The sequence below is a fragment of the Harpegnathos saltator genome, unplaced genomic scaffold (assembly GCF_003227715.2).
Source record: "Harpegnathos saltator strain DR-91 unplaced genomic scaffold, Hsal_v8.6 scaffold192, whole genome shotgun sequence".
NCBI classification, from domain to species: Eukaryota; Metazoa; Arthropoda; class Insecta; order Hymenoptera; family Formicidae; genus Harpegnathos; species Harpegnathos saltator.
Genome location: NW_020229975.1, coordinates 559,395 through 583,813, shown reverse-complemented (window position 1 = coordinate 583,813; position 24,419 = coordinate 559,395). Strand labels below are relative to the sequence as shown.

Here is a 24,419-nt window from a genome sequence, read left to right as displayed (position 1 = left end):
CTCGCCGGCGGCCTTTCAATCTCGTTGAAACAGTTGACAGAAATCTTCGGACGCGGGATTACGCGTTAACGCGATCGGCGACGCGGCGGATGGGCCGGCGAGGGGGGGGGGAGGGGAGGGGGGAGAGGGTCGAAACTCGCATTGTGCGCAACATTATTGCGTTCGATACAAATGCAAATGCTAACCGCTGCGGCGATGTAATAACGCGGCCGCACGACGTAGAAAAGGGCGATCCCCGGGCCCGGGCGTGTTTGGCGTTCATATACATACTCGTCGCGTCCTTAGCCTTCCTCATAAATGCCAGATAAAATCGTGTTATACCTTTAACGCGCTACCCGGATTCGCATGCATTATTCAGAAGCTAATTCCGGTCGAATAAACGGCCCGAAAGAAGAGCCGCGCGCGCGCGCGAGATGTTCGCGCGCGCGCGCTCGTACACGCCGCTGGTACTGCTTAAATAAATAAATCTGACGGCATTAAAAACTAGATTGCCTCTTGTAATCGCCATATTGCCTCCTGCCGCATTTATTTCCAAGATATATACCGGGCCCCGGCCGCGTGTAAATTAAAAGCACGACGTGTTTCCGGTAGAAACTCATTTGGGGAATTAACTTTTAGATTGGATACACGGATAAAATAGCATTAAGGAGGGATTTCGTTCATAAAGAAATTCGAGAGCGGCCTCCTCGTGGTCTTTCTCCTTTTCTCGCGGTTTCCCCGCTCTTTCCCGATGCACGACGATCGACGACGACGAGAGTAACGTAGAGACGAATGTTTCGAACAACGCGGAATGCCGGCGGAATCGGCCAATCGTGCGATTAGCGCCGGCAGATTTATTCCGAACAAATTGCGTGAACGTTCGATTAACGGGTCCCGTCAAAATTCCGCGGCCGAGTATTCACATTGACGTATAGCCGCGATCAGCGCCGCGGCGCGGCGCGACGGCGGCACGCATAAAAACACACGCGGGCGGCGCGTATCAGCGCTACAACGAAAAATAATTAAACCATCGCGGACCTTGCTGTCAATTCATTTTTGAGAGTTCCAAACGGACATGGCGGCTTCGTTTATCTTTTTTTTATGGTTACATATTCGTTACGGTATAGTGCACTTTGGCATGAGTGCCGGGGCTGGGCCCGAGGCGCTGAAAACGTTTCGTTCGAATTGCATGCTCGCGCATCCTGTGTTTCTTTCATTTCTTCGGCCAATTTCCATTTGCGTCTAATTGAAAGCATTCAAATAAACAGAACCGGCGGAACGGACGTGATTGTAAAAATTTCATCCCGCCGCTCGCTTTTGACCGCCTGATGTCAGGATCCGCGAGATTGCTCATCCCGCGTTTCCTCTTTTTTTTTGCGCACGGTCGACTATTGGTCGACCGTGATCAAAGCTAATATGGGCTGACGTTTTGTTTCTGTCGTCGTCCACTTGTCGCGCGGCCGTAAGTTGTTTCTACGAGAGAGGGAGAGAGGGAGAGAGGGAGAGAGGGAGAGAGAGAGAGAGAGAGAGAGAGAGAGAGAGAGAGAGAGATTACATCGACGCGAGACACGCCGCGCCGCGTGCATGCACGACATGTAGTGCATTCGCGCTAATGCGACATTCCGACGGTCACGTGATTTCGCGGGCAATAAGGAATATCAATCGAGTCGCACGGTGGGTCGCCGCATGTGCCAAGTAGCGTGACTGGAAAGATGTTCGGGAGCGATCTCGGGCGCGTTCTCCGACAAGACGCAGCCGTGTGATCGATGCCGCGGAAGATAGCGTCGCGAATTCGTCGTTTAGATCGGAAATAGTTCTTGATGGTGTGACGTCAAACGTAGGATTCCGCAGTGTTCCGAGGGAAGACGTTGCGATTGGTCACTCGGGTGAATGATCGAGCGACTCATCCAGCTCTATATATATATATATATATATATATATATAACACATCGATCAATAAGTCCCGGGACTAACTACTAAAACCACATTTGTTTGCCAAAATTCTTCTTTATTCATCAACATAAGTCTCCTTCAAGAGCGATACATTCATTCCAACGCTTTCCTAATTTTTCTATGCCAGCCGTGTAGAACGATCTTTGGTTTCAAAATAGGCGTTAGTTTCGGCAATCACTTCTTCATTGGAGCCAAATCTCTTTCCTTGGAGCATTTTTTCTTTGAGGTCTGCGAACAGCCAATAATCGCTGGGGGCCAAATCTGGAGAATACAGTGGGTGCGGGAGCAATTTGAAGTTCAACTCGTGCAATTTGGCCATCGTTACCATCGACTTGTGACACGGTGTAGCGTCACTAAAACCACTGTAACTCAATGACACAATGTCGGAATGTCATGAAAATTTGACACGTAACTTCTAAAGGTTGGTACTAACTGAGAATGGTATGGATTTGTTATTAGAGGCGCCATTTGTTGGTTAGTCCCGAGACTTATTGATCGATGTGTCATATATATATATATATATATACGAGGGTAGTTCCAAAAGTATCTGACCTAACAAAGAAAACACAAAAAATTTGGGAAAAAATATCTTTATTTCTCTACACGGTCTCCTTTTAGCTCAATACACTTTTCCCAGCGATGTTCAATAGCTTCGATACCCTGTTTATAGTGGGAATCGTCGAGCTCCTCAAAATAGGCCCCTCAAGCCATCTTGGTGTCCATTGTTTTGACGGTTCCTTCGTCTCAGGTGTGAAGTGATGGACCCATGTTTCATCCATGATTATGAATCGGCTTTATTGCTGCGAAACTTCGCCAAACACTCGATTGAAACATCCTCACGACGCTGTTTTTGTTCCAATCGCGGCACCCATCTTGCGCACAGCTTTCTCATGTCCAAATTTTCAGTCAATGTGCGATGTACAACACTTTTTCAAATGCCTACCATGTCTGCTAACTCGCGCACTTTCAGTCGATACCGGCCATCCGATACCGTTTTGTGGATTTCCTTCACCGTTTCTGGCGTGGTCACCTCATTTGGTCGACCACTGCCATGTTCGCTGCTTGGCAGCTCGTACGGCCTCGTTTAAACTCTGCCACCCAATATTTTACTGTTGTAAACGAAGGAGCAGACTCCCCCTAAGAGTAGAATCTAGCTCCGCTTTGATATTGGTTGGACCGAGGCCTTTCGAATCAAAGTATCGTATCACGTAACGATGACCAATTTTTTCCATGTTTACAAATTCACTGAGAGCGCTCACTATTGATGGCTGCCGAACAAATACTAAACAACGCAGCGTCGCCAAACTTCAAACTTAAGCTTTATAAGCTTGGTACTTTCTACCATAGTCATTCTTTTCAAACAACAACCGCTATCTGTACGTCAGGTCAGGCACTTCTGGGACTACCCTCGTTGTATAATCACGCGCGCATGTGCTACATTTAAACGATACAGCGGAGCGTTAAGTTCGGATCCCTCGGCTTCACATTTTTCGGCGGCGACTTAGAAATATCGGGAGATTACTTCTCATAGAGATCGGCTCGCGCGCGACTGTTTATTAGACGCTCCGTGCTATTTATGAAGACCTCCTTTATACATCGAGGCTCAAGACGATTTCAATAACCTACATTTTCCGACGACTCACTCTGCATAATTCAAGTTTCGTTCTATAGAAATTGGATCGCCCGATCTCTTCTCCCCGTCTCCTCCACTGCCCTCCCTTGGCCCCGGAATCGCCTTCGGTCGACGGGCGAGTACAATACAGGCGGAATTTTTCCTCGGAGAACAAACTGACAGCCGTTGCCGAATCCTGACGTCGCCAGGGCGGGCAGCGCTCTGACAAAAGAAAATTGTCAATAAGAGTTCTCAATAACCTCCTCCTCTCTTCGGTTAAGTGCGACAGAAAGTCTCGCGTGTCATTCTCAAGTATATACACCACGACTTCGTGGCGGCTCCGCGAAGAATGAATTAACGCCAGAAGCAGAACGATTGGCGCGACCTATTTCGACCCATCGAGGCGCTCGAAATGATAAATTTTTCGCACAAATATCATCGCGCAAATGCTCGTCTACTTGTCTTATCTCTATTCGATATCCATTAAGAGTATCAAGCGCATCGTGATAAAAATCGGGATAATTTTTTCCGGGCAATCACAAGCCGCTCGTTTCTCACCGCTTAGTACCTGCAGTGTTAAAGGACATTGTTACGCCTCGCTCTCCTCGACCGCGTAGCGCCCGATGTTAATCCACACACACACACAAGCTAAAATGGTCCGCGCCACTGTGGCCCAAATGCTCGGTATGGACATCCTCTGGGAATAATCCGGCAATCCCTTATTTTATTGAGCAGCCAGTCGATGTACAAATGAGATATTTTGCTCGACCGGTGCTTCTCCCATATGCGCGCGTAGCTGCGCGCTGCGCCGCGCGGAAACGCGGCTCGTAGCGCGTTTTCCGGATATAATGAGCTTCCGTTTCTCGATGCTTCGTCAAATAAATCAGCCAGCGGTTGCGCGTCTCGCGCGTCCATCTGCCGATAAGCTGGAGCGCGCGCGTCCTCGAATACGAATGTCTACGTGGCGGACTCGACGACGTCGTCGGGCGATTTCGGCGCCTCGCGTTCGCACAGCCGGACACAGCCTGCATAATCAATCCGATCGTCTAAGGTCGGTTTTATCGGGACGGCCGGCGCGCGTTCGCCCGTTTTATCGGGCCGACTGACGGATAGACGGACGGACGGACGCGCGCGCGCGAATAAACGGCGTTCCATTTCGGGTCGGAAACGACCGTTGAGATCGAATAGCCGTGTCTATGAATTCCCGTGGCTGTCGAAAGGTAACGTCACAATAGTTCAATCAGCTTGGAAGATGGCCCGCCGCTGCCGCCGCCGCCACCGTCGCCTGTCGTGACTATTTCGATATTCGACACGCGAGCGGTCCAAGTCCGCGTGATTTCTGTTTAGATCGATGCCATTCATAGCGAGCGCTTCCGGTTCTCGGCTCGGTAAGATTCCGAACGCGAAAAGTAACGCCGGTTCCCGAATGCAGAACGGGACGAGACAAAAGGGGGGACGCGGTCCGTCGCGCGGAGGGCGCAGGAGCGCCAGGAGCGGACTCTCCTCGGAGCGGGCTGAAAGCGGATAATGGATAATGCGGCCGCGCGATCGCGAATATCGATATTCGCCATTTTACACTACAATTTTACGTTACAATGTAACGTCCCGGGGATTTAATGAAAAAGAGCAAATTGACGAATCGCGCGTGACATTATGAGTGGGGCTAATGGAAAAACGGAATACTCGTGGAAATGTCAGGTAATAACCGCGTGATGTATTATCATTCGTGAACGCCGGAAAAGAATCAGAATGGTCGACTTTCTACTTGGCCGCGGTGCGCGCGTGAAGCCAACGCACCGATAAAAGCTGCTTAGAATGTCCGTGTCGTATTTATCCGACAAACAAGTGGCAGCCGTAAAACAAATCTCGACGCTCGCTCGCGCGGTTGGTCGACCTTAATATTTTTGCTCCACCGAAGACACGCTACGCGACGTTAAATATTCCGTTCTCCGCTTCGCTTTCCTCTTTCCCTCCTGCTTTCCACGACTCTTTGTCGACTTCTCTCGCGCGATAATCTCGTCTCGGTAAATTAAAAAGCCACTTTGTACACGCGGAATCAATTTCAGCGTGAGAGGAGATGGGAGGGACGAGAGACGCCGTTCAAATAAATCACGCCGACCGCTTATTAAATCGCCCGACCGGTTTTCTCGGCGGGAAGTAATTAAGAAACAGATATCTTCGGTTAAATGCCGCGCGCTCTCTCTCTCTCTCTCTCTCTCTCCCTTTGCTCGGCCGTGCCTTTTGTTGTTGGCAGAAGAAGGCGGTTTCCGCCAGAGATCTCGCGTCTCAATGAGATTTTTCGTATCTCTCCCCGCTTGACCTACATACCGCGAATGCGCGAGGGACAGCAGGCGGTCATTTAAAAGCCCTCGATTATCGCTGCATATCCCGATGAAAATATTCGCGATCTGCTCGTATTTCTATTTTAAAGTCCCGACCGAAAAAGTAAATCACATCAGGGAATGGCGGCTGAATCCGGTCAGACATGACTGACAGCACATGACGGAAAAAAGAATTTTTTTTCCTATTCCGGCGTACGCCTGCGCAAGCGCTCGCGTCCGGTTGATTTAAGCGGGATTTTTCTGAAATTGGGCCAAAGAGAGAATTCACGCGCAGATATAATGTTTACGTATCATTTTTTCGAGATATCGCTGTAACCTGATCAGCGTAATTCGGCGACCAGTTGGATTCAAGTGGACGTATTTTTTATTTTTTAACCATGACGAAAGCGGAGGGTATAATCGCATTGTGTATGTGTGTGTGTGTGTATGTGTGTGTGTGTGTATGTGTACGCACACGTATGAACGTTTATACATAGACGTACACGTGCATACTGACGGAATCGCGATTCCTTGCAGGTGGGAAATACGAGCCGGTGCTGGTGGATAACGCGTACAAGATACAAATGAGACTGACGATAAGCTCCGTCAGTCCGTCCGATTACGGCTCGTACAAATGCGTCTCCAGGAACTCGCTGGGCGACACCGACGGCAGCATCAAGGTCTATCGTAAGTATAATCGCGCGATTATCGTCGGCGAAAATTCGTCGCCGACGAAGGAGCGCGTCTCTCTCCGCGCGGGCGATAGGGCCGCGATGATAAGCGTTTCGGTCCGGCGACAGTGCGACAGGGGAGATCTTTGCGAAGCGAACCCTAATGAAATTACGCCACTCGTTATTACGGTCCGTTTACTTTGACGCGACGCGGATTCACAGGCGAAATGTCCCTACATAGCTCCGAATCCGCGTGTCGTCGAGTCGCGCCGACAGCAGCGGCGGCGGCAGCTTATTAAGCAGCAGCTGTGTTAAAACTGTTGGAATTTTTATGAAACGTCGAGACCGGGGGAGAAGACTCTCTCTCCAGCGAGCGAGTGGGAGCGAGAGAGAGAGAGAGAGGGAGGGAGGGAGGGAGGGAGGGAGGGAGGGAGGGAGAGAGAAAGGCACGTCGGATCTTATATTCTTAAGAGTGTTCGTGCTTATGAATAAAACAATCCTTCGCAAAAATATTCCGGCGTTTGCAAGGGGAACGGCCGATCCGGAATCGCAGCTCGCGAAACTTCCTGTATACTCGCGACTGTCGCGCGCTGCGAATCGCCGCGCCGCGCCGCGCCGGTCTGAAAGCTGCCGAATGCGAAATGTATAGATGCACGCTTGCATCGTGGCGCGTCGAAATTGTTTGCACTCGTAAAGTGAAAGATAACAAGGAGTTAGAACCTTTGTGAGTTAGAGCATGCATAAACAAAGCCGTGAGTTAGAGTGTGACTTGAAAAGACTATCCGCGTTCGTCTCGTTATTTCGCGCCTGCAGCCGCTCGGCCGAACCGCCCTTCGGACGGAGAAGAGCGCCCTCCGAGACGCGCCGCGGCATTCTTCGGCTCGCGTTTGAGGTGCTCGACGTCACTTTGACGAGCGCGCGCACTCGGCGAGGGCGCTATGCGGCATCGTTTGAATCATACCTGAACGATGTAATTTTTGTTTCAGCGATATCGAGTTCCAATTCCAACGACAGCACCAACTACAAAGGTACGTTACTTTCTTTTCTTGCCTCGCTTGAAACGAGATGGCTCGCGAATGTATAATCTTACCCTCTTACGCGCTGGGTCGCTGTTATTCCGTTATGCCGTGAAATTGGCGTCGGAGATGCAACGCGCGAGAGCTCGTTTCCCACAATCGACCCGACTCGAGATATTCGAAGAAAATCGCCGTTGAATGCGGATATTGCATTATCAATTTCGGGCGAAATCGCGCCCTGTTGAAATGTTAAGCCGTTAATTAATTAACGGCTTCTTCCGAATCTCGAAATATAAATCAATCACTCGCTCCTGTTGCTCGCTTTGTGTCGAGAGCTACTTTTTGAATGATGAAGCGTACTTGCGGCGAGAGTGGGAGAGGTAGACGGGAAAGAGAGAGAGAGAGAGAGAGAGAGAACGGGTCGCTGATTAATTAGATCGAGTAGCCAGTTTGTGCGATCGAATCCACACATCGAACACTCCTCTACTCCAGCCCGGAGGAACAAGCGCGCATTTTAACATCGGATAATCGCATCGCGCTCTCGTGCAATCTCGCCGTTATTTTTTATCTTCCGCGTTCCTCGGCATCTTCGATAACACGAACGAACATCATATTCTCTATCCGCGGGCTTTTCAGAACGTTGCGCTTTGCGAATTGCAGCCTCCTCGCGATCGTCGCAAAAGTACACATAATTACAGCAGGGAAGGGCAAATTAGCCCGGGAATATAATTCGACGTCCTCCTCTTAACCTCCTTTATCCTCCGATCCCCCGACAATAGGGGGAGAGGATTCTCTCTGGGTTATACAGCACACCGCGATATTTTCCGAGTTATAATTTCCATTAACGAAACGTAAAAGCGCGCGCGCTCTACCCACAGCTGGAAAGTGACAAAAGCATATACCAGTCCACGCGAATCTGTGTCACCCGTGCTTGTTAAGGCATTTCAAGTTTTCCATCCGACTAAGTTCGAGCTCCTCTGCCATCACCACCGCCATCGTCGTCTCGAAACCGCCATCGCCGTCGTCGCCGCCGCCGCCGCCGCCGCCGCCGCCGTCGTCGTCATCGTCGTCGTCGTCGTCGTCGTCGTCGTCGTCGTCGTCGTCGTCGTCGAGCCAGAGCGTGGTGGCACGGAGAGGAGAGGGTCGGCACTATTTCAGGGTGAAATCGCGGATGAATAGGAGCCGTCGTCGTGTCGGGTTTCGCGAACCGACCGTCTCGTTTGCACGACAGGCCGTCGTCGCGCGGGAGCGCGCACAAAAGTCGGTTGCAGGCTCTTTCTCTCTATCTTTCTCTCTTTCCCCGCCTCTCCCATGACGCAGCCTCGCGCAGAATGCAGAACTCGCGAGCGCGAGCACGAGTGCGACGCGGCGCGGTCGCGATAGCGAGATAGACGTTTAGAGAAACGACTTTTTAAAGAGACCCGAATGAATACCATTTCGGCTCGCGCACCTACCGCCACCGAGCAGCTTTTCATCGCGAAGAAAAAGGGCAGTGCCGTGCTGTGCTGTACCGCGCTGCCCGCAAAGGGACTCGGCCTTCCTCCTTCTCTCTCCCTTCTTCGGTTTCCTCTCGCGTGTACTCTTGCGTTAACGTCTTACAGCTCGTGCGTAACACACTTTCCCGTGGATCACGTCGCGCACAAGATGTATCTCGGCAAGATCATTCGTCCCGGACTCCGGCTCTCCGGGAAAAGAGGATAGAAACAGAATATTCTCGTTTACTTTTGAAACATCGGGAGAAATAACCTCGGCCTCTACTCGCCGAGTTATAATAGCCGTACCGTCGCGCGAGAGTTCGCGCCCCGCGGATAATATATTTCAACGAATAAAACAGCCGTCGCGGGATAATAACGCGTGAAATGGGGTACATACACACACACACAATGCGAGGGAGAAGGAGAGATCGCGGTATTAACCGCGAGATATTCTACTCGGTCATTATTTCTTCGTGCGTTATTATAGGATCGGATCTGTCTTTAACACGCAAACAAAAATTGAGAGGGCAAAATGTACATGGCGGACGAGCGTTTAGAGTACCAATTTGGTTTTACCGCGGACGCGTCCTCTCTCCTCTCGGCGTGGTATTTCGAGTACGCTGATGTATTCAAAGAGATAATAATACGGGAAGAGCTTTGTGGAACAATACATCGGACCTTCAAAGGAGATGGTAAATTACATGTCAGTGTTCGCCGTGCGCCATGCTCCGCGCCTGTATTTCGCCGTGCTTTGCCCGGGTATTAACTAAGCGCACGTAAAGTATTTTGTTATCCTACGTTGGCGGTTATTCCTTTCTCCCTTTCTTTCTCTCTTTCTTTCTTTCTTTCTTCCTTTCTTTCGTCCTTGTCGCAAGATGTATCCGTCGTTTGAAACGTCGCGCAGAGAGACAGCGCGAGCTCATCCCACGCGCTCGTCCGCATTTCGGTACGTCCGCGGTTTTTCAAGAGCGAATCTCTCTCGTAGATTTACCTCGGCCATGCCGTGCCGGGGAATCAAATGAAACAAAAATCCTCATCGAATGACAACCCGTAATTTGCGCAACGTAACGCAGAGAGAGAGAGAGAGAGAGAGAGAGAGCACTGCGCTGCGCTACGCCTGTGTGCGCACCGCGACGTGCACCGCGTCGGGATGAAGAACGCCGATATAAAATTCATTCTTTGAAGCACGTGCTTTAAGACACTCCCGACGCCCGTGATATAGCTCGAAGACGCTCGAGTCTTCGCTCCGCTACTTTAATGGTTCATTTCGCAACGGGAAAACTTTAAACATCTCGCCCCGCCTTCGTTTTATGGCTAATCGATGTTTTTACGGCGCGCGCGAGCTCCTTCCGGCCGCGAGCGAGTCCGCGCGCGCCGCTCTCGTCTCGTCTCGTCTCGTCTCGTCTCGTCGCGCGCGTGTCTTCGACGCAATCGCCGTACTGCGGCCGGCGAAATGACGACGCATATAAGTGCGATATAAAGACGTATGAATTTGGAGCGCGTATTTAGCGCATGCTCCTTTTGCTAAATCGTCCCGCATCCGCGTTATCCGCGCGCGCACGAGTCTCACCGCGGAATCAATGCCGCCGCGTCGGAGACGTCGGGACGTGGTTTCTTTCTTTTTTCTCTTTCTTGTCTCGAAAACAAGCACACACACACACACACACACACACACACGCGCGAAGATCGCGAGAGGATCGCGTGTAGGAGTTATCATAATTAGCGGCGGCTGCGCGTGTCGGTGTTGGCGAGCGGCGATAAATAATCGGCGCGACGTCAACGCGAGCCGCTCATGAACGCGGCTTACTTTCATATTTCACCAAGTATCTTCCGCGCCATCGTAATGAAAAATCCGGGATTTATTATCGACCCGCCTTCAGTCCAACTTCCCGTTCGCCCGGCGCCCGGAAATCGATATATGCAAAATATTTTGATGCCAACAGATTGGGAGGCGATGTTGCATCGCGATGGGAGATTTATAGAGACCGGTCTCGACGTCCTGGCTCAATTTTATCAAGCTCTCCCCACCCGGCCCACACGCGAGACAGGGTGCGAGAGCATGCGCTGCGGAGAGGGTCGAATATACGCGCCGCCGCGCGCGTAGAAATCAAGAGCGCCGCGCCGGAGAATTAAACGTGCGAGACGCACGCGAGACACGGGAAATACGATTCCCTTGAGCGACAATGGGAAATGGAAGAAAGGAGCGGTCTATTATAGATACTTTTTTTTTTTTTTTTTGCCATTAACACATCGTCCAAGACAAAGGAACTTGGAAACGACGTGTCCGTCGCGTTGTCGCTCATTTCCATCTCGCTCGTTTCCGGGTAGATTGCTTCGATCCCTCCGCGCGTGTATCTCGCGATGTAGCCTCGCTCATTTTCTTCTCCTGGAGGAAAAGATATATTGGAGGCGCGGATATAAAGCGCGGGTCAATTCTCTCTCTTTTATGCAAAAGCGCGCGACGCTCGCGGAATTCCACGCGCGCGCGCGCGCACGCGAGAAAACTTAACAACGTCAGGGCAAACACATTGGTCATACCTTAAGTCCCTTCGCAATCTGCTCCGAGTTCACCATCTCTCTCTTACCGAGTGCGAGTACGGTCCCGCGCTCGCTCTCTCTCTCTCTCTCTCTCTCTCTCTCTCTCTCTCGCTCTCCTATGTCATTCGTTCTCCTCATTACTTGAGAAAACACACGGTCCAGGCTGCATTTTTCACGGAGACAAACGAACTCTCGCGGCTCTCCCACCGCCGGCAAAACGCTAGATCGCTTTTCCAATAGCGACAGAAAACACACCCACTGCCGAGTACCACCTCTTCGTCCGCTACCGTTCCCCCTTTTTATCGCTGCTTAAGACTAAACTTGCCGCAGCTTTGCGCAAACTACACCAAATTCGCAATATTTCTGCCAAGCAGAGTAAACTGGAGCGCAATTTTTATTTACCACCCCGCTGCCTCGAGTCGCTCTCCGATTGCCGTACGGACTTGCGAAGACACGAAGAATTCGCAGCTGAGAATCGAGAGGCGTGTTGATTGTTTCGATAGAATAATTACTCCCGCTAAATTGAAACACATCGCGCGCGCGCGCGCATTAAAGGAAAAGAGAGGGAAAAAGACGGCGTTTGCCATGTCGACGTTATATCGTAAAAATTTTGTCTCGGCCATTTGAGCCGCGAACCCGATATGTATTTATTCAGAGACGCGAATTCCCCGCCGTCTTGCAAATCGTTTTCTCCCTTCGTGTCTACTGCCGCCGCTACTACTTTCCGGACAATTGATTTAACAATCGTCGTCATTAGTAGCCTTGTGACGTACCAGCCGAAACCAGACACCACGTCGCCGAACAAATTACGCCCAGCGGGCAATTAATCAAAGAAGATGGAATTGACAAAGCAATTGAAATAATAAGACTCGATCGAGCAATTATTCATTCACCAATCCAAACCAGCAAGAAGGCTGGCCGCTGGATCCATATTCGTGCGTTTACATAACGGAGGAGGAAAGAGAATTCGCGCGTAACGATTTTCCATTGATGTAAGATTATCAGACGCTCGTGGATCGACAAATGATCGAACATTGCTGCGAAAAACACTCGCCCAGGTCGAACGAAGACGAGCGGGCGGAACTTTTCATATGCGAATATGAATATTGTCGTGGATTTACTCTCGTGAATGTTTATTCGGATATAACGTCGGATAATATTAAAATCTGCTCCGATGCTATGATGGTGTCGCTCAATATCCCTCTGTTTGCAGGCAAGCTAAGGCATAATTCAGGGAACGATATCCTGGAGGGAAATCGTGATATGCTGAAAGAACAAGGTACATGCGTCAGACTTTCATTTTGCTAAACACGCATAATCGCACGTGCGCTTTTTGTTCCTCACACAGAGAAAGGAGATCGGTTGAGTTAACGCGATAATGAACGAACGGTACGCGCGCCTCGATCGGAGGAAACTGAATTCCTCCTCCATTTTCACGACCCAATTTTTGCTCTAATTTTATTCGAAGAAGCAGGAATTCTTCCATTTCTTTTCAACCAAAACACGCCTTTAGTTCGCTCAACCGTCGCGTAAATTCAAGCAATCCTTTCCATACTCCCTGCAGCTCCCAGCTCCTATCCGCGCTGTTGCAAATTTTCTCAAATTTCCTCACGCAGGATTGGGATTTTTCAGCATGAAAACTCGACACCGCACGTTCGTTTCCTTTCACTTCCCGGGCGCAGAATCCCGAAGTGGCTCGCTTCTTCTTTTTCTTTCGATATTCCGGCGTTACCGTTGTCCCCGCGAGTGCCGTCTGCCGTCGTCTCGAAATCTTAACAGTCTCGAAATCTATTCCCCCAGACCTGAAACTACGCGGCCGCAAAGAGCACGGCGGCGACGTGACGGACTACGACGAGTCCAGCGCCAACAGCAACGGCAGCTCGTTACTTTTGGTGGTCCTCGTTGCGCTGTGCCTCTGCCTCCATCACCATCCGCAGATGCGAACGCTGCATCCGGCCTGAGATCTGTCCACGACACGGTGCCGTGCGCGCACGTCGCGCCCGTACTTCGACCATCGAACCATCGAGACTTTGTACATCCACTTGTAAATCCATCGCTCAGGGACTTCAGTCGAGGATGAATATCGTCGAGGATCTACCGCGCTGACCACTTTAACTGTACGATAAGATAATAATATACTGTATAAGTAGCGTTAGCGATTAGGAGCGGGCCGACCGAATGCGACTAGGAAGAGGTTCATCATCGTTGTCGTCGTTGGAGTTCGCTAAGGCTGGTTTGTGACTCGATGACACGGTCAGTGTCGGACGGTGAGTGCGCGGCAGCGTGAGTTAGACGCGTGGATCTGTCCCGTGGGTGGCTGGAATCGTTGCACAACGTCGGGGAACGACTGCTCTGATATATTTTAAGGGTTGCGTCAGCAACCGCGTCACGGAGATGTCCGTAAACTCGGAGCGCCTAACGCGAGAATCGAACGAGCAAATAAACAAAGACCACGCTCGCGGGTCAGCCGTCTCGAAAAGTTTGAAAAACATGCAAATTAAATAATTAAATTAATTCAGCTTCTGAATTGGAACCTTTAAAAGGGGATCTCATTTTGACCTGTTTTCGCTCTTTCCGTCTATTTTAATCCGCGGATATGGTGCTCTGTGTCAATTAATCGCACTTCTATAATAAATTCTTTATGACATAATAAATGCGCGTGAGAAAGAGAGAGAGAGAGAGAGGGAGAGAGAGAGAGAGGGAGGGAGAGAGAGAGAGAGAGAGAGAGAGAGAGAGGGAGAGGGAGAGACGTCGCTCGGCGATCGATGAGCACGCGCGCATTCCAGCCGTGCAGTTCGATAACGATAACGATCGATCTCTAACGTCGAGCAATAAACGTGAAGTCTCATCCCGAAGAGAAACGGTCTTCTATGAAGAAGCGGAGAACGAACAATTTCCGTCATCTCGTGTCATTTTTAATTGGCTACTCGGACAGGTGACGCATCCCCGCGTTAGATCATTATTGCGAAACGACGGCCGAGCGATGTACAGCGATGCATCGATGTGGCTGTATTAAAAAGAGAAGTAATGGCAGGGGATAGCAGTTACTGTCTAAGAGCTTATTAGAGAAACTGTAGGCCGGAGCGGAGCTGTCCAACTCGAGCGAAGGATGAGCCGCTTGAGAGAGCGAGAGACTAGTCGCAGTGCCGCAGCTTTGCTCGCCCTGTTGATCTTTCTCGATGACTTCAGAGAGTAATATTAGGATATATTGAGAAATTCGTTCACGGTACAAGAATGAAGAACGGGAAGGTGCTTAGGGAGCACGTTTTTATTTAATAATCGCGCTTAATTGAATTCGTTTCGAGCGATCGAAGATGTATGTTTAATTTTCATCGCGTCTCTTCACGACGACGAATATTAATGTTTCTCAATCTGCTCGCGAGAAAAAGGAGAAAGAGAAAGCGGAAGAAAGTCGCTCCGCTTTCCTCTTATATTGCAGGAATCCGAGGAATGTCTTATTATTTTTAGATTGAGTGGCACGCATAATTCCTTGTTTTCTTCTTCTTCACGACGTGAATCAGCAGTAATAAGCGCGTAATCATCGATAGGCCAATTTCGACAGGTGTCTGACAGTCACCTTCTCTAATGAGCTTCGATCCTTTGAGGCTGCATCGATACGTTGACGTCGGTCGGCGTCGTTTGCCAAGCGCTTGCCGTCAATCTGACTGTTGACTCGAGCAGGTGATTACCGTGCGTGGTATGTGAGTGTAAGTAGCATTAATCTCGTAGAATATATCCGAGGCGGATTATTATATCCATAGTGATCGCTTCAAGTTTCATGCGAAAAATCTCGGCGGACATTCTGGGTCAGAATTTCTACGGATATTCGCGCGTTAGCCCGAACCTACTCTACAATGACTCTCTGTATAGTACATTATGTATAGTATTAGCGTAATATTGGTATATGTACTATATATACATACATATAGACAGATTTGCGTGAAGAGATGTCAGATTTCTCCTCGGATTTCTGCTCGGATCCGTCAGGCGAAATCGACTCAATCGACTTTTAGTTATCCTATTTTTGCATAAAATCGCGCTTGAATAATCCTCCATTTATAAATTATGTGAACAGTATAACCGTTACATATTAGATATCTAGAGACTTGCACATTTTAATTTCTATTCTAGAGGACAGGGTTAGGGGTTGTATTCTTCGTATAATATTCATTTGGACTTGACAACTAGCTCATTAAAGCGTGTGTGTTCACGTTTCGCATTTTCGCGACTGGATATTCTCGGACGAAGAATCAGAATATATCTCGTAATCTGTATATAATATGTATGATAAGAATAATTATATCTAGGCTACGTACAGCTACTAACTTTAAGTCAAGACTGAGGAGGCTTTCTCGGCGTCCTTAAATCACACATACACACACACACACACACACGTTTCCGAGCAATGGTCGATGTGCGGTGTGATGAACAGATCTCGCGCTTTATATCGCTCTACGAGTACTGTACATATTAATATAGAAGCAGATCTCGACAGTTGCACCTTCGAAGAGGTTCTCAATCCTCATACCAGTGACGCGTAAATGTGTCTATTCACGTGTGGAGAGTGAAAGAAGAGAAGAAAAGTTCAGAAACTGACCGATCACACACAGGAACGGTGCGAGAAAAGCAAAAGACGCGACGTGTCGAAAAGGAGAAAGGAGACAAATCGTCTCGGGAAAATACGATTAATTCCGAATACCGTGCACTCGAGAGCGCTAGCGAACGCGCTCTTCTTCTCTCGCGAAACAAGAGAAGAGTCGATTTCTCAAGGACAAATCTGTGCAAAATTGACAAAATCACCGCGGATAATTGAATGCGTTCGGCGATATGAATTATTTATCAAGCTTTACGCCCCCCCCTCCCTCCTTCCTCCCTCACTTTCAGCTAATGTGTCTTACGCTAATGCGTCGCAATTAACAAATAACTGTAATTTCCGTAACGCTTATTATTTACCTTGTCGTACGACAAATTGTAATTGATGCAAATATTTGCGGAACTTCTGTTAAGCTGTCAGAGCGCATATTCTACAAACTGGGGCATATTGTACTCGTACAATCTGAGTCATAGTGCAATACGCAAACTACGACGCGGGGTTTGCGTATGGCGTTTTGTGTTTTCGTTCAATGATCTGTATACCTATGTATACGTATGCAAATAGAGAGCTTATTATTGAATACCCAATATGAAAGCGGTTCAATTTCGAAATGGGTCAAAGTGGAAGCGTAATAGGTATGGCGAAATGAAGAAAGACGAGTTCCCTCTCTCTCTCTCTCTCTCTCTCTCTCTCTGACTTTCTTTTATTGTTAGAGAAAATATTTGAGTATCGGAAACGCGAAAAAAGTGCTCTAGAAAGCGCTTCTCTGAGAATCCGCGACGCGAGAGTTAATCGCGGCTTGTCACGAGAACGAAGAGAAATCTATTAATTATATCAGCATAAGAGAATACTCTCAATCCTTTCTTATTATCACACACAATGGTATTTCGAGCGTTAACATGATATTTCCACATATGAGAAAAACATATCAATCTCCATTCGTGTTCCTTCGATACGAGAGAATGACTGTAAGAATCATTTTTACGAAAGACATATCTTCGGTAACGCGTCAATTAAAAGTTTGTTTCACCAAGGATATATCATTTAGAAGCGTCTTAATATTAAAGCGTATTTGCTCTCTCGAATAATGTGCGGAATAACAAGTTATTGAAGGTGTCGTCTCGACGCGACTTTCATCGACGAAACTTAGTTTCAGCGCCAGCAATATTAACCAGCGGTTGAACCATTGCGCATTGTAACTAAGAATAACACTCGACGCCTCGACTGATTGTTATTTAGGGTGCGTAAGTTCTTGAGGTTTCACCGGTCTCCCCAACAGGGTAAATAAACAATCATCAATTGAATAATAGAAAATAGGGCCGAGATAAGATCCATTGGCCGAGTGGCTCAAGCAGCGCAAAAATAGAACAGGAGGGACGTCTCACGTACGTCGAACAATGAGCAAAGCAATCGGGATGAGCGAGCGAGAGAGCGAGTGAGCCTTGATCTCTCTCTCTCTCTCTCTCTCTCTCTCTCTCTCTCTCTCTCTCTCTCTCTCGGATGTGTCTCGTCGTCGTCGCACGCGCGAGTAAGCCGCGAGTCCTTGCGAACTTTCACGCCCTACTTATCGTATAAAATATCGTATATGTCGTATATAGCGTCTCCATCATCGATTCCACGCTACCTACACCCGTATGGTGTTTACGATCGCGAATTGTTTACGAGTAACTTAGCGACTGCGACAATTAAACAATATCGAAGATAACTCAGAGCAACCTACTTTTGTATCATCGGCATTGTAGATAACATACCGAACACATCTTAGACGTATCGTACAACGCGTGTAATATGTCGCGGCGAGTGATGACGGGGCCGGCGTTTGTAATAAAGCTGAATAATTACGAATCGTAGAGGGTAAAAGAAGAGGGATGCGTCGTGGCGGGCGGTTAATCAAGTACTACGTGGCGCGCCATGCGGCGAGTAAATATATATATATATATATATCTATACATACCGCATAGTTCTATACGAGGTATAAATATTAAAGAAACAAAAAAAAAGTGTCGTAGTGTACAGGTAGAATGCATTGTCTGTGCTGATTGGTGGCGTAACTATACGTGTCTCTCGCATAATGTAATAAAGCAAGGGACGACTTACTTTGAGTACGTCTCGTTTCTCGCATCCCGGGATATTTCGTAAAATTTTGTTACAAGGTTGAGAGAGGATCGCCACCGCGCTATTGTGCATGTAAAGCAAGATCGATGTCGGGACGAATGCCGCTGACAATGAGAGCCGCGCGTCCCCTTCGTCTTTGAAGCAGCGGGCTCGATAATGTGGCTGTAAATTACAGATGTCTCCACGATTATGTCTCCGCCATGGGCCGGCAGATAGTCGTTAAACAATAAAGCGTAGACTAATACGATTGTTTAATTACGTACGCGTCGCGCGACGCGTCGCAATTGTCTCGCGTTCGTCAGAGTCGATCTGGTTGCGCCACTGCCCGTGCTTCTCGCACGCGATCTAGTCCTGTAAGCACTGTCGACATCGGAGAAAGATATTCGTGTATACATGAAATACAAATTTACTACTTAACTTCTCGCTTCTCTCCAGTATATTCCAGCTCCCGAAAATCGCGAAAAAGAGCGAGACTCGTTTGCTCGCGCGCACAACTGCCGGGCCGTTCCCCGCGACTGAGCCTGCAAGATTGCAGGTTCGCGAACATACATACGTCTTTCCCGAAGAAAAGGAGAGTCCTCGTCAATGATGCTTTCGTCTCGAGCTACGTCTCACAATTCAATCATCCCGCAGTCGTTATTTCGCACAATATGGAGCATCGCTGCAAAGTGGATTCGCTTCATTATTGCCGTGACGATCCACACTGCCCCGTCGAACGACGCTGTATAGAGCGCTGCGATCTAGATAAGGCTCACCGCTATGTAACGCGCGAGATGCCATTGGCGCGCTCTCGCGCTTTTGACAACTGTCCTCGAATGTAAATCGAATGAAACGAGCGGCGTCTGCTGCCAGGTCAGCCCTCGACACGCCACATCGATGGAATATATCGCGGGCTTACACGGAAGAATGGGCCACTCACGTGCTGCTTTCAATAGACACATAAAGAGCCGTCTCGTATTTCATCTATACCGAGGAGAGAGAGAGAGAGGGAGAGAGAGAGAGAGAGAGCTACAATACGTGGATACGTGCTGTTTGCATGCGTACATACATCAAAGAACCGGTCGGCGGTATGGCGTCCCCTCGCGCGTGGGGTACTTCGCATTATTCGACGCGACTGAATCGCGAGCGCATCGTAACTGCGAATAGGTGACCCGCCTGCCAATCCCTCGCTAATTCTGAATATTTCAAAGTTCTCGCCACACCGCGCGGGGGCGGCGCTCTGAGATTAATCTCGCGCAGCATGAATACGCGGGATCATTAATCACAGCGCGAATCTCGGTTCTCTCCGTGAGTGAGAGAGCGGAGACGTTTCAAGATGACCTTACGCGCGATTAATTGCTTCATCGCGATGGAACGGTCGCGTCCGTCAAGGGAGACGCTCCTCCCGGCTGGTGAGACGTGTACGGAAGAGGGTTGATACAAAGTGGGTTAAACATTCGATATTTATTCATTCCAGTTGCATTCGTCCATTCAGTTTACAACGTCTTTCGTCATGCTACTGACACTACGGCGCTGGAAACATAATTCTCTTTACAATACTCCTCGGGACCTCCACGTCTCTGTGGAATCTCGTTTCAAAGTCGTTCTGCGGATATTAGCCTCTAGGAAGCGGTAGTAAGCTCACTGAAATCGATTTTTCTCGCATCGACGGGCGCTACCGGTAAGTACGACTAACGGAAATTTGGATTCGAGTGGTACGGGACGCTCGCGATAAGAATGAGCGATGTTCCGCGTGTGACATCATGTGCGTGCGCGCGAAAACGCGCGCGATGACTCTGAACTGAACGCCTTCAACGTCGAGTTTATAGCTTCGGAATGCGGCAGAATCGCGCACGCCTCGACGATTGAACAAACAATTTGAGGGAAATTGTGAAAAACTCGTACTAACCGCGGACGATAGTTTATATATATATATATATATAACGTTGTAACAAATATATGTACACGTATATTTAGTAATACCTCATCTAGAAAGTAGAGTTACACACACGTGTGTCATCATAATGGATCGTGTACCATCCTATATAACATGATACAAAGCCGGCCGTGATTATTTACAGGGGTTCCATCCATTTTATAATACACGATCGTAACATAGTCCGGTTGATTAATATTTACACGTGGAGCTCCTGAGTTGAGACACAGAATACACACTGTTCGTATCGAAGTTGTGTTTGACTGACATGTAGAGTTTGTGTATACGCGCGCGCATGTATGTGTGTGTGTGTGTGTGTGTCAGACACTTAAATTAATCGACAAAATTCGATTGTATCATTGAGCGGACGTGGGTTGATGTCGAATCTCCTCACGTCGATATTGAATGCGGAAACGCGAACAGATCGTTCTCGGCGCGCGCTTTGAGCGTCGCGCCGTTTTCCCGCGCAAAACTTGCCATGCGCAGTGAGAGAGCGCGCTCGCGGCTATTCCCAGCCGCGTGAATTTCAAATCGGTATACTAAATATGTCCTTTATTTGCGTCCGGCTTAATAATGAGATATAAATAATACGTCGCAAAAATACTTTCGGCGCGTGAATACAAAATACTAGTCTCGGGGGGTAGCAATTCGATGCGAGACTTTTGTATACAAGTCACCTCGCGCGATCATAAGCGTCTTCGCGATTGGAAGATGCGCTTCAACCAACCCTAATCGTAGCGGCGTGGCCGCGTTGCGGTAGAAACGTTACACACACGTTTCTCTCGATCGTGACAACTCAAGACCGGGCGACGCGAAAAGACTCGAGGGTGACTTCGTACTGGGGATTCGTTTTTCGGGCATACATGCTGTGTTTCGGAGAGACGATAATTTCACTTGCTGAGACATTCACATATATAAAAACGTCGACGACTACCCACACTCTTAGTCTACGCGCGTTCGCGGGGGAGACTCGGTATGTACAAAACCGTTCTTATCGATACAATTAGTACAGCGACAATAGCGCGGAAAGATCCGCGCGAGATCGTAACTCGTTATTTACACGTATATGCAAGTGATTAATCCTGGGAATGTACAAGTACCGGCTGTTTTTCGTTGCATCTTATGCACCGTTCGCGACTTATTCTCTCTCGGTATCGCACGTCACACGGCTTTAACTTCTACGCTTACGCACTAATTTATACACACTTAGTTTGGTAGGTCGACTAACCCTCCGCGTTGAGAATCATATCGAGCGGTGCAAACAAGCGGAAGAAGTGGTATGTGCACGGACGGTCCATCTACTGAAACGCCGTAGTAGTGTCGTGAGCGATCGATCCTGTCCCTTGCGATATATAATTGCGAATTGGACACGAATGTTCGCGGAAGCCTTCTGGCTAAGCCGCCCGGGCATCAAAGGAGAAATCCGAATCGAGTTCTTTGAAAGAAATTGGGAGATCTCGTTTCGCTAACGATGAGCGCGATTTGAAGGCCTCCTTCTTTCTCCCTTTCGCCCGACGGTAGAAAGATTGGAAGGAAGAATTTGGCGATAACGGTGAAATCAGATAAGAGAAATCGTCGTCACGCCGGGGGGGTCCGTTCCGAGGAAACGCTCGATTGCTGGGCTGGACTTGGATGAAACTTGGCTGACAGCTCGACGACGACGGCGACTCGGGACGATTATCGATCGCTCTCACGAGGCAGCGGATATATCTCCGATAAAAAAAAAAGAAAAAAAAAAGGAGGAAGGAGGAAAAGCGAACCAACTCGGCTCGCGTACCGAGCGAAATGAACGAATGAACAAACAAGTCCGTTAATGCTATTACGGCAGCGGCGGGTATTTGCAGCGTGCATTATCGCGTGAATTACATTATTTATTTCCGGCTCGGCAAATAACCAGGTGCACACTCGTTGCAAATATATAATGATGTCGATGAACACCGATAACAGCAACACGCAGAGATTTCGCTTGAAATCACACGTTGATGGCGTTTACGCAACAATTTATTGGAAATAAGGATGCGCTCGCGTCGCGGATGAAGTGGGAGCGATTTCGCTCGTTTCTCTCCCTCTCTCTCTCTCTCTCTCTCTCTCTCTTCTTTTTCCGCGACGCGAATGCATCCTCGCACAAGAACGTGACGCGATCGAGTCTCTCGAGAAGCCGAGAGCGTGAAAAAGCGGCGATTCGCGCGACGACTCGCGCTGCAAACGGAATTCGGTGCGGGCAAATTTCTCTCGGTGGAGTCTTCCATTGTTATTCAACGAGGGTTGCACGCTCGTGGGTGGGCTTCGGCTATGATATAATATTAGTAATAATTTTGCTCTCATAAAGACGTTCGGCGTATGCTGTTACGCAGGCAGCGGTGGATCCTCTTTCGGTGAGTCTGCGCTATTTACCCTCGACCCGTCGATTAATTGATCCCTTGCGCGGATGAGAGAGGATGAGAGAGAGATTGATCCTGCAGCGGGATGGATCTCGATGCGATCCGCGTCGTCCCCGCGTCGCGTCGCGACGACTACGACAGGGCGGAAAGCACTATTATGCAGATCACCGCGCTGGACCGGGTCGCGCAATGCCACGTACTGCTCTTCGAGGACATCGACTGCGGCGTATTGTCGATCCTGCGCGGCCCAATGTTCCCGTCGGCCTTCTTGTGCTTGTCGACGCTGTCGATGACGTTCTCAGCCTCGTGACTCGCCTCCTCGTGGCTCGGCCTGCCGCGAAGTCGCGTTTCTGAAAATCGGAAGCAAGCGGATATTCATACGCGCGCCTCTTTCTTATGTTTTTAACCGTGTAATTTTTAGCTGCTCTCGATTCACCCTCGCCCCCCCCCCCCGGAAGACCTCCGGAACGTCGTCGCGCCGCGCCGTGACGGAGGGGACCGTCCAAGCGCGAGCACGCGAGAACTTGGAGACGAGAGAGCGAGAGCGAGAGCGAGAGAGAGAGCGAGAGCGAGAGCGAGAGCGAGAGAGAGAGAGAGAGAGAGAGAGAGAGAGAGAGAGAGAGAGAGAGAGAGAGAGAGAGAGAGAGAGAGAGAGAGAGAGAGAGAGAGAGAGAGAGAGAGAAGCAACGCAGAATGTTCCATTGTTTTTCCACTTTGGACGACACGACACGAAACGGCACGGCTCTTTTCAATCTTCCTCGTAGTGTATTATTTATTCTTTCGCCGGGAACATTGCTTATGCAAGAAGACGTCGGCGTTAGTGCCCTTTCGTGTTATCTTTCGCTGCGCCGACGTTCTCTCATTGTTCGCCCGCTCGGAAGATCGTAACCAGATCCCGTCCAATTCGCCGCCTCTTCCGGTGTTATATCGTGACTTCACTTATACCCCCCCCCCCTGTCGCGGTTTACATAATAATCGAAACAAGTTCGGATAGAGCGGTGCGAGCGTCCCGGCGTGCGACGCGTAGATTACTCGCTATAGTTCGGGGTCAGAGGGGGGAGGGGCTGAGCACGGCGGTCTCTCTCGGTAGTTCATAAACCGCATGGGATTTCATCAAAATCCCGTCGAGAGTTCCGTCGCGTTTGTCGAGCTGGAGAACGGCAGGGAGAAGAGGCAGCGCGGGGGCTACCGCGTGGGCGGCGTCGTGGCACGTTGCTGGAAGTTTTGCGGAATAAACTTCGCGCCTTCCGCGAAACTTTCGCGCAGGAAAGTTCCACCACTGCCCAGCGGCGTGTAAGTTCTCGCATTACGTCGAGCCTGATGATTTAAGGCGACGTATCCCGCTGAATTTCGGCTCGCGTCGCGACTCTGCGTATTTGTAGACTTGTGACGTGTTTTCCGCGTGTTTCTTCTTCACCTCCCCTCCCGCCCGCGCCGCCTCTTGTTCTCTTTTCCCGCTCCCTCGTACGCGTCGGATTGCGCGTAGATCCAGAGCTTGTCGCTTGGACTACGAATGGAAGCCCGCATGCGGATATCCGTCCGAGAGAGATCCGTCCGGGGTGCCGAGCTTTCGATACACACGTACGCTTTTAAATTCGTTGTCCGAACACGAGAGAGAGAGAGAGAGAGAGAGAGAGAGAGAGAGAGAGAGAGAGAGAGAGAGAGAGAGAGAGAGAGAGAGAGAGAGAGAGAGAGAGAGAGAGAGAGAGAGAGAGAGAGAGAGAGAGAGAGAGAGAGAGAGAGAGAGAGAGAGAGAGAGAGAGAGGGCTTTAAACGGACAGATCTCTCGAAGCCGACCGGAGGCAGTTGCCAAATCTCACCTTCGTCGAGTGGTGGGCTAATTCGATTT

At 49.4% G+C, this 24,419-nt stretch overlaps 2 protein-coding genes across 5 annotated transcripts in view; one reads left to right on the top strand and one right to left on the bottom strand.

Annotated features, from left to right (window-relative positions):
* Positions 1-18,691, top strand: part of LOC105191963 (neurotrimin) — a 172,564-nt gene extending 153,873 nt beyond the window's left edge. For all 3 annotated transcript variants that reach the window (XM_025297895.1, XM_025297896.1, XM_011155769.3), the window contains 4 exons: positions 6,403-6,552; positions 7,523-7,564; positions 12,779-12,844; positions 13,366-18,691. In XM_025297895.1, the coding sequence (XP_025153680.1) occupies positions 6,403-6,552; positions 7,523-7,564; positions 12,779-12,844; positions 13,366-13,526 (419 nt within the window). In that variant the 3' untranslated portion in view covers positions 13,527-18,691. The remainder of the gene's footprint in view (positions 1-6,402; positions 6,553-7,522; positions 7,565-12,778; positions 12,845-13,365) is intronic.
* The window catches only part of LOC105191982 (lachesin), a 143,455-nt gene continuing 137,134 nt past the window's right edge, over positions 18,099-24,419 (bottom strand). For both annotated transcript variants that reach the window (XM_011155823.3, XM_025297894.1), the window contains exon 10: positions 18,099-22,920. In XM_011155823.3, coding sequence (XP_011154125.1) covers positions 22,703-22,920 — 218 coding nt within the window. In that variant the 3' untranslated portion in view covers positions 18,099-22,702. The remainder of the gene's footprint in view (positions 22,921-24,419) is intronic.